The 10,000-nt window shown below is 45.0% G+C and overlaps 1 protein-coding gene across 3 annotated transcripts in view; it reads right to left on the bottom strand.

Moving 5' to 3' along the window:
* The window catches only part of cylda (cylindromatosis (turban tumor syndrome), a), a 34,203-nt gene that overhangs the window by 11,004 nt on the left and 13,199 nt on the right, over positions 1-10,000 (bottom strand). Inside the window, exons 5-9 of one of the 3 annotated variants that reach the window (XM_058381877.1) lie at positions 9,284-9,379; positions 3,806-3,922; positions 1,833-2,224; positions 1,046-1,211; positions 806-947 (exon numbers count right to left, since the gene is read on the bottom strand). In XM_058381877.1, the coding sequence (XP_058237860.1) occupies positions 806-947; positions 1,046-1,211; positions 1,833-2,224; positions 3,806-3,922; positions 9,284-9,379 (913 nt within the window). The remainder of the gene's footprint in view (positions 1-805; positions 948-1,045; positions 1,212-1,832; positions 2,225-3,805; positions 3,923-9,283; positions 9,380-10,000) is intronic. The other 2 variants (XM_058381878.1, XM_058381879.1) reach the window with 2 other exon arrangements.

The raw sequence follows: 10,000 nt of genomic DNA, 5'->3' as shown, positions 1-10,000 counted from the left end.
AGGGAGGGAGGAGAGGGAGAAGGAGGAGGAGAGGGAGGAGGAGAAGGAGAGGGAGGAGGAGAGGGAGGGGGAGAGAGGGAGAAGGAGGAGGAGAGGGAGGGGGAGAGGGAGGGGAGAGGGAGGGGGAGAGGGAGAGGGGAGAGGGAGAAAGAGAGGGAGGGGAGAGGGAGGGAGAGAGGGAGAAAGAGAGGGAGAAAGAGAGGGAGAAAGAGAGAGGGAGAGGGAGGGGGAGAGGGAGAGGGAGGGGGAGAGGGAGAAAGAGAGGGAGAGGGAGAAGGAGAGGGAGAAAGAGAGGGAGAGGGAGGGGGAGAGGGAGAGGGAGGGGGAGAGGGAGGGGGAGAGGGAGAAAGAGAGGGAGAGGGAGGGGGAGAGGGAGAAAGAGAGGGAGAGGGAGAAGGAGAGGGAGAAAGGGAGGGGGAGAGGGAGAGGAAACAGACAAAGGTTTCAGATATGAGTGGAAAGAGAATGCAAAATCATAAAGAAAAACATGTTTAAAAATGCAAAAAATAAAGTGGAAAAAAAAAAATATTTTTTTGCCATAAATGTTTTGGAATGCATTAAAGACAAAAAAGTAAAAAATAACATGAAAAAAACAGCAAAGTGAATATATTAAAATAAAAAAAGAAAAAGAAAAGAAAAAAATAGCAAAAGGTGAAAATAAAAATAAAATGAAAAATTGATAGTTGAAAGTTTTTTTTAAAAAGGAACTGGAAAAAAAACCCCTGCTAAAATGCATTAAAGGAACAAGGGAATGTTTATGAGCATTGCAGTGTGTGTGTGTGTGTGTGTGTGTGTGTGTGTGTACCAGAAAAGTGTTGAATCCAAGTAACAGGAGTTGTAGTGACCTTGAATGCCTTTCTTCTTGCCGACCATCACGTCCAGGCCATCACTCTCTGTACGAGGAGGAGTGTTCTCATTCACTACCTCACTCAGGTAACCACCGAACGCTACACACACACACACACATTAATAGGAATAAATAACTGAAATAAGAGCTGCTGTTCTCTGTTCTTATATAGCAGGTGTGTGTGTGTGTGTGTGTTACCTATAGAGTTACAGCGTTCGATTGGATTGGGCGAGTGGTGCTGTGAGGGGAAGCGTGAATCGGGTCGACAGCACTTCAGTTTCACAAACAAAGCTTTTTTTGGAGGACAGGTAAAGTAACGTGTGCCTTTAAAAGTACCGTCAGTGCATCCTACAGACTCGTCTTCCTGCAAACACACACACACACACACAGATGACACACACACCAGACATACACACCAGACAGCATAAAGCACTTTTTTTTTAGATACAGCTGTAGTGTAACTAGCATGTGGTGGTGATGATAATAATAATAATAATAACAATGATAATAACAATAATAATAATAATAATAATAATAATAATAACAACAATGATGATAATAATAATAATAATAATAATAATAACAACAATGATGATAATAATAATAATAATAATAATAATAACAACAATGATGATAATAATAATAATAATAATAATAATAGTAATAATAATAATAATAATAATAACAATAAGAACAATAGTAACAATAATAATAATAATAATAACAGCAAATAAAAAATGTGCTGTCTTAATTTCAATATCTCTAAATATTTAATTATTTAATTAAACTACTGAATATAAGAATGATCAATTATTTATTCCTTGGTAATTATATTAACATTACTACTTATTTCATAAATAATAAATATCCATTACAAGCATTACACTGATATTTAATCTAAATATTTTATTATTATTTATATTAAATTTTTTACTTAAATGCTTCTGTTGTTTAAGACATGAATCAGACATTCACACACACTGACCAGCTCCAGCCCTGCGAGAGGCTCCAGTAGACCAGGGGGCAGTCCCACCCAGCGTATCACCCCGTACAGGGGCGGATTCTCCTTCACCTCTACCAGTGACCCGACCTCTAACCCCGGCTGACCTTTAGGAGGGGATGGAGGCCTCGGAGAAGGAGCTGTTGGTGGGGGCGGAGCCTCCTGCTGCTCCCCCATCACTGACTGGACGGATAGCGAGAGCGGCCCATGGCTCATGCTCCCATTGGGGCCGCTCTTGCGACTCAGGCTGAAGGGCAGTGAGTGAAACTTGTTGTCACTGGATAGTGACGGGGCAGTGGGCGGGGCTCGGGGAGGTGGTGAGGCCTGGTTGAAGTCGGGGGGCGTTTCCGTCAGGGACTTGGCTGGGTCTTCGCCCACTGGCAGGTGGGGAGAAGAGAGAAGTGTTAATCAACATTGAATTAATCCAATGGAATATCCAGACATACAGGAGTCATGCATCGCTGTGGAAAAGATGGCTAAGAATAAACAAACTGTGGAAGTCCGTTTCTGTCAGGAAGAACAGCAGATGTTTTTGTTTTTATTTTTGGCAGCAGCAGGTGGTCAAATTTTGACTTTGTAGTCCACAATTCTCATCGCAAACTTTCTCAAATATTTGACTCAATTTTTTTTATTCTTATCCCTTGTGGCTATCTCAAATATCTGACTTGTTATCTCAAAGTTCTGACTCATTCTCTCAAAGTTCTGACTTATTCTCTAATTTCTGAACTATTCTCAAGGTTCCGACTTATCATCTCAATGTTCTGACTTATTATCTCAAGTTTATGACTTATTATCTCAGTTCTGACTTGTGATCTCAAAGTTCTGACTTATCTCAAATTTAATAATCTCAAGGTTCTGACTTATCTCAAAGTTGACTTCTCAAAGTTCTGACTTGTGAGCTCAATGTTCTGACTTATCTCAAATTTTGACTTGTGATCTCAAATTTCCGACTTCTCAAAGTTCTGACATTATCTCAATGTTCTTACTCATTATCTCATCTCAGGGTTATAGGATCGCAAAGATTTAACCTATCAACCTTAAACAATTTGTCTCAAGGATTTTACTTTTTAATCTCGGAATCCTGTCAAGATTGACTTCTCAAAAATTTGTCTTAGGGTCAAACTTTAGAGATAAGTGAAGATTTTCACTGAGATAAGTCAGAATGTTTTTCAGTCAGAAGAGATTATTATTATTTTTTTTTTTTACTTAGCTCAAAATTTTGACTTCTTGTCTCAAACCTTTGACTTATCTCAGAAATTTTCCCCATATCCCTAAATTCTGTTTTTCAACTTCTCAAAATCCAGACTTAATATTCCGAGCTACTGAGATATTAAACCAGAATTCTAAGACAAATCAAAAATTAATACAAAAAGGAGGAAAAAAAACATTATGTATTTTTCCTTCTTTATTTTCTCCCTGACAGGAAGGAACTTCCCCAGTTAATCAATTAAAATCAACCTGAATAAAAGATTTTATTGACTTCACTGTCTGAAATCAAGACTCTATTTTGGAAAATGGAGATCTCTCTCTCCTGAAAACTAGAATAAAAGATGATAAAGTCATGAAAAGTGACTCTGCTGAAATGTGATGAGGAAAAAAAAAAAAAAGCAGAAATGTGCAGAAAGTGAGGAACCAGAGTGTAGCAATGCAGTGACTCGTGAAACATGCAACTCCACAGTGTGGGTATCTACGCTGACGTCAACCCGGGCATGGATCCCATGAAACCCATCATGCAGGTGATGGAAGCGGGAGAGCGAGTACACGGGAAACTATGATGGAGGTGACTGTGATGTGAAAAATCTTAGCAGCAAGATCTTAGCAGCTGTGAAACGTCTGCTAATCGCACGCTAATTTAATCTGAACATGGACTCGGTTGGAATTTAGCTGTGTGAGCTCTCCTCTTGCTGATAAGATTTGCCGGATTATCCTTTCTGCTTTCCCGATGTGCTAACGTTTACCTTCGTCTATGTACCACGTGCTTTTGGATTTGGACTGGGTCGGGTGATCGACAGAGCTGCCGTTTAGGGTATAGTAAAACTCTGACTTGCTTCTGCTGGCAGCCTGCAGACCTAACCCTAAATAACACATTCATACACACAGCATCAGAGAGAGAGAGAGAGAGAGAGAGAGAGAGAGAGAGAGATACAGAGAGAGAGAGAGAGACAGATACAGAGAGAGAGAGATACAGAGAGAGATACACAGAGATAGAGATACAGAGATGGATAGATGGAGAGATATACAGAGAGATAGAGAGAGATGGAGAGATAGAGAGAGAGATACAGAGATAGAGAGAGGTATAGAGATGGAGGGGGGAGGAAAGGAAGGTAGGGAAGGGGAGGAAAGGAAGGTAGGGAAGGGGAGGGAAGGAAACGGGAGGGAGGGAAAGGAAAGGAAAGGGAAGGAAGGAAAGGGGAGGGGAGGGAGTAGAGGAAAGGGGAGGGAAGGAAGGAAGGAAGGAAGGAAGGAAGGAAGGAAGGAAGGAAAGGAAAGGAAAGGAAAGGAAAGGAAAGGAAAGGAAAGGAAAGGAAAGGAAAGGAAAGGAAAGGAAAGGAAAGGAAAGAAGGGAGGGAAGGAAGGAAGGAAAAAAGTAAGAAAGCAAGCAAGATAGACAAAGAAAGCAAGAAAGAAAAAGAACAAACAAAAAGAGAGAAAAATACACAAAAAGAACAAAAGAAAAAGATTTGTTTATGATTTATCTTGAATTAATCTTTGTTTATTATTCTTTAACATGCATTACTTGATCATTGTTGATTGATTGATCAGTGGTTTTATTTAACTGCTCTTAAAAAAATAAATCCCCTTTCATTAAAGGGAGTCGTCAGTGCTGTGCTTTACAGATGGAGTGTGTGTTAGTTCTGAAAAGAGTGGGAGAGTCTGGAGTGAGGTGTGTTTGAATTCTACACTTTTCCAGAGCAGTTGTGTAGAGTTATTACAGATTATCCACTTCTGTATATTAAACACTAAAACAATTAAAGCTGTTGTTGAGCTCAGAGTGAGACACTGAGCTACAGTTACACCCAGCAGTATTGTATCTGATGCATTAACACAGTTCAGTTAGAAAGCAGGTAAAAAAAGCAGGTCACTTTGTCTCCTCAGAGCAGCAAAAGAGCAGAGAGACAACATTCCAACATGTGGAGTGGAGTGTGGGCTGTGTGGTGAAGTGGGTAAAGTGTGGTGATATGGAAAATAGTGGAGTGTAATGGAGTGTAGTGTGGTGGAGTGAAGTGAAGTAGAGTGTAGTGGTGTAGAGCATATTGTAGTGGAGTGTAGTGGTGTAGAGCAGAGTGGAGTGGAGCATATTGTAGTGGAGTGAAGTGGTGTAGAGTGTGTGGAGTGGAGTGGAGTGTAGTGGAGTAGAGTGTGTGGAGTAGAGTGTGTGGAGTGGAGTGTAGTAGAGTGGAGTGGTGTGGAGTGGTGTGGAGTGGTGTGGAGTGGTGTGGAGTGGTGTGGTGTGGAGTGGTGTGGAGTGGTGTGGAGTGGTGTGGAGTGGTGTGGAGTGGTGTGGTGTGGAGTGGTGTGGAGTGGTGTGGAGTGGTGTGGAGTGGAGTGGTGTGGAGTGGTGTGGAGTGGAGTAGAGTTTGTGTAGTGATGTAGAGTGTGTGGAGTGGAGTGTAGTGTAGTGTAGTGGAGTGTAGTGGAGTGGAGTAGAGTGGAGTAGAGTGTGTGGAGTGGAGTGTAGTGTAGTGTAGTGGAGTGTAGTGGAGTGGAGTAGAGTGGAGTAGAGTGTGTGGAGTGGTGTAGAGTGTGTGGAGTGGAGTGTAGTGTAGTGTAGTGGAGTGTAGTGGAGTGGAGTAGAGTGGAGTGTGTGGAGTGGTGTGGAGTGGAGTGGAGTGTAGTGGAGTGGAGTGGTGTAGTGTGGAGTGGTGTAGTGTGGAGTTTGTGGAGTGGTGTAGAGTGGAGTGGAGTAGAGTTTGTGTAGTGGTGTAGAGTGTGTGGAGTGGAGTGTAGTGGAGTGGAGTAGAGTGTGTGGAGTGGTGTAGTGTGGAGTGGAGTGAAGTGGAGTACAGTTTGTGGAGTGGTGTAGAGTGTGTGGAGTGGAGTGGAGTGGAGTGGAGTAGAGTGTGTGGAGTGGTGTAGTGTGGAGTGGTGTAGAGTGTGTGGAGTGGAGTGTAGTGGAGTGGAGTAGAGTGTGTGGAGTGGTGGAGTGTGGAGTGGGTGAAGTGGGTACAGTTTGTGGAGTGGTGTAGAGTGTGTGTGGAGTGGAGTGTAGTGGAGTGGAGAAGAGTGGGTGGAGTGGTGTGGAGTGGAGTGGTGTAGAGTGTGTGGAGTGGAGTGTAGTGGAGTGGAGTAGAGTGTGTGGAGTGGTGTAGAGTGGAGTGGAGTGGTGTAGAGTGGAGTGGTGTAGAGTGGAGTGGTGTAGAGTGGAGTGGAGTGGAGTGGTGTAGAGTGGAGTGGAGTGGTGTAGAGTGGAGTGGAGTGGAGTATAGTGTAGTGGAGTGGAGTGGTGTAGAGTGGAGTGGAGTGGTGTAGAGTGGAGTGGAGTATAGTGTAGTGGAGTGGAGTGGTGTAGAGTGGTGTAGAGTGTAGTGGAGTGGAGTGGAGTGGAGTGGTGTAGAGTGTAGTGGAGTGGAGTGGTGTAGAGTGGAGTGGAGTATAGTGTAGTGGAGTGGAGTGGTGTAGAGTGGAGTGGAGTATAGTGTAGTGGAGTGGAGTGGTGTAGAGTGGTGTAGAGTGTAGTGGAGTGGTGTAGAGTGGAGTGGAGTATAGTGTAGTGGAGTGGAGTGGTGTAGAGTGGAGTGGTGTAGAGTGGAGTGGAGTATAGTGTAGTGGAGTGGAGTGGTGTAGAGTGGAGTGGAGTATAGTGTAGTGGAGTGGTGTAGAGTGGTGTAGAGTGGAGTGGTGTAGAGTGGAGTGGAGTATAGTGTAGTGTAGTGGAGTGGTGTAGAGTGGAGTGGAGTGGTGTAGAGTGGAGTGGAGTATAGTGGAGTGGAGTGGTGTAGAGTGGAGTGGAGTATAGTGTAGTGGAGTGGAGTGGTGTAGAGTGGAGTGGAGTATAGTGTAGTGGAGTGGAGTGGTGTAGAGTGGAGTGGAGTATAGTGTAGTGGAGTGGTGTAGAGTGGAGTGGAGTATAGTGTAGTGGAGTGGAGTGGTGTAGAGTGGAGTGGAGTATAGTGTAGTGGAGTGGTGTAGAGTGGAGTGGTGTAGAGTGGAGTGGAGTATAGTGTAGTGGAGTGGAGTGGTGTAGAGTGGAGTGGAGTATAGTATAGTGTAGTGAAGTGGAGTGGTGTAGAGTGGAGTGGAGTGGTGTAGAGTGGAGTGGAGTATAGTGGAGTGGAGTGGTGTAGAGTGGAGTGGAGTATAGTGTAGTGGAGTGGAGTGCACTGTAGAGTGGAGTGGATTGTAGAGTAGAGTAGAGTGGAGTGTAGAGTGGAGTGGAGTGGAGTGGTGTAGAGTGGAGTGGAGTATAGTGTAGTGGAGTGGAGTGGTGTAGAGTGTAGTGGAGTGGTGTAGAGTGGAGTGGAGTATAGTGTAGTGGAGTGGAGTGGTGTAGAGTGTAGTGTAGTGGAGTGGAGTGGAGTATAGTATAGTGTAGTGAAGTGGAGTGGTGTAGAGTGGAGTGGAGTGGTGTAGAGTGGAGTGGTGTAGAGTGGAGTGGAGTGGTGTAGAGTGGAGTGGTGTAGAGTGGTGTAGAGTGGTGTAGAGTGGTGTGGAGTGGTGTAGAGTGGAGTGGTGAAGAGTGGAGTGGTGTAGAGTGGAGTGGTGTGGTGTAGAGTGGAGTGGTGTAGAGTGGAGTGGTGTAGAGTGGAGTGGTGTAGAGTGGAGTGGAGTGGTGTAGAGTGGAGTATAGTGTAGAGTGGAGTGGTGTAGAGTGGAGTGGAGTGGTGTAGAGTGGAGTATAGTGTAGAGTGGAGTGGTGTAGAGTGGAGTGGAGTGGTGTAGAGTGGAGTGGTGTAGAGTGGAGTGGAGTGGTGTAGAGTGGAGTGGTGTAGAGTGGAGTGGTGTAGAGTGGAGTGGAGTGGTGTAGAGTGGAGTGGTGTAGAGTGGAGTGGAGTGGTGTAGAGTGGAGTGGTGTAGAGTGGAGTGGTGTAGAGTGGAGTGGTGTAGAGTGGAGTGGTGTAGAGTGGTGTAGAGTGGAGTGGAGTGGTGTAGAGTGGAGTGGAGTGGTGTAGAGTGGAGTGGTGTAGAGTGGAGTGGTGTAGAGTGGAGTGGAGTGGTGTAGAGTGGAGTGGTGTAGAGTGGAGTGGTGTAGAGTGGAGTGGTGTAGAGTGGAGTGGTGTAGAGTGGAGTGGAGTGGTGTAGAGTGGAGTGGTGTAGAGTGGAGTGGTGTAGAGTGGAGTGGAGTGGTGTAGAGTGGAGTGGTGTAGAGTGGAGTGGTGTAGAGTGGAGTGGAGTGGTGTAGAGTGGAGTGGTGTGGAGTGGTGTAGAGTGGAGTGGTGTAGAGTGGAGTGGTGTAGAGTGGTGTAGAGTGGTGTAGAGTGGAGTGGTGTAGAGTGGTGTAGAGTGGAGTGGTGTAGAGTGGTGTAGAGTGGAGTGGAGTGGTGTAGAGTGGAGTGGTGTAGAGTGGTGTAGAGTGGAGTGGTGTAGAGTGGAGTGGTGTAGAGTGGAGTGGTGTAGAGTGGTGTAGAGTGGAGTGGTGTAGAGTGGAGTGGAGTGGAGTGGTGTAGAGTGGTGTAGAGTGGAGTGGTGTAGAGTGGTGTAGAGTGGAGTGGTGTAGAGTGGAGTGGAGTGGAGTGGTGTAGAGTGGTGTAGAGTGGAGTGGTGTAGAGTGGAGTGGAGTGGTGTAGAGTGGAGTGGTGTAGAGTGGAGTGGAGTGGTGTAGAGTGGAGTGGAGTGGTGTAGAGTGGAGTGGTGTAGAGTGGAGTGGTGTAGAGTGGAGTGGTGTAGAGTGGTGTAGAGTGGTGTAGAGTGGAGTGGTGTAGAGTGGTGTAGAGTGGTGTAGAGTGTAGTTCAGTGCGTGAGAGGAAGAGAGAACACTTTAGAGACATGCTGTGTGCAGGAAGCTCATCACATCAGTATCAGCATCAGGATAAATGAAGACAATGTCGAACCTCAAATTATACCCCAGTGTAATGACCACATTCTGATAGACCAGCATTCTCACTGACCACAAAGTTTATTTACTTATTACTTAACTCACAAATGAGCGGGCGGGTGGGCGGGCAGAGGGAAGAGAGAGAGAAAGAAAGAAAGAAAGAAAGAAAGAAAGAAAGAAAGAAAGAAAGAAAGAAAGAAAGAAAAAAGGGGGGCGGAAGGAAGGAGTTTTATGAACGCCACAATTTCAAGACCTCAGCAGTTTGCTACACTTTATAGAGATTTTTTTCCACAAGAGAGGACTTCACAAGTTCACTGTCGTGGAACACACAAGTCTATCTGAATATACCAAGTACACTTCCAAAACCAAAGGTGGGTATTAGAAGGGAGCAGGGGTAGTGTGCAGTTTAGGTTCAGAGCGAGGCCGTGTGGAGTCTGAGTGAAGGATGCAGGCTGTGAGGTACCTTTGCTCTTTGGTTTGCTCTGAATGCCAGACTTCTCACTGCTCCCTCTGGGAGTAAAGCTGGCTTTGGATAGCCTTGGGTCCTGCATGGAGTACTCTACACACACACACACACACACACACACACACACACTCCATAAATCCAAATCAGAATATTCGTCTTGTTCGAATAATAAATATTGTTTTGGAATTTGACATATTTTTTATTTTTTTTTAGTGACAGCCTCATAGATGTTTTGAATTGACCATGTGGGGTTCGTAAGCCCCACCCCTTGTCACGCCTCTTATCTCACGTGTTCTCTGGTCAACAGGGTGGCTGCTTTAAGTCCATTAATCTGAAAGAGTCTATCAATCCATCATGTTCAATCCAGCTGCCTCTGCCACCAAGCAGTCCCCGACTCCACAGCTACTATAACTCGCTCTCCCCTCTTCCTACTCTCCTTAAACACAAAATGGTGGAAATGCTCAGAGAGGGTGGAAAATAAATAAAATATCAATCAACACACGAGCCCAGTGAGTAATCCCAGAGTGGACTGTAGGAGACGTGAGAGGGAAACAACAGAAAAGCCATTCATTCGCTTATCTTCTAGATCAACAAGAGGCTGCATTCTGTAGACCTACACACGTCTGCTGTGTGGTTACACAACTTCACACTACGCTGCAACGTTACACACGTGACCACGTGTAGAAGTCTAGAAGTGTACGCGGTCAGTGGAAA

Source organism: Hemibagrus wyckioides, linkage group LG27 (assembly GCF_019097595.1).
Source record: "Hemibagrus wyckioides isolate EC202008001 linkage group LG27, SWU_Hwy_1.0, whole genome shotgun sequence".
Classification (NCBI taxonomy): Eukaryota; Metazoa; Chordata; class Actinopteri; order Siluriformes; family Bagridae; genus Hemibagrus; species Hemibagrus wyckioides.
This window is presented reverse-complemented; position numbering and strand designations above follow the sequence as displayed.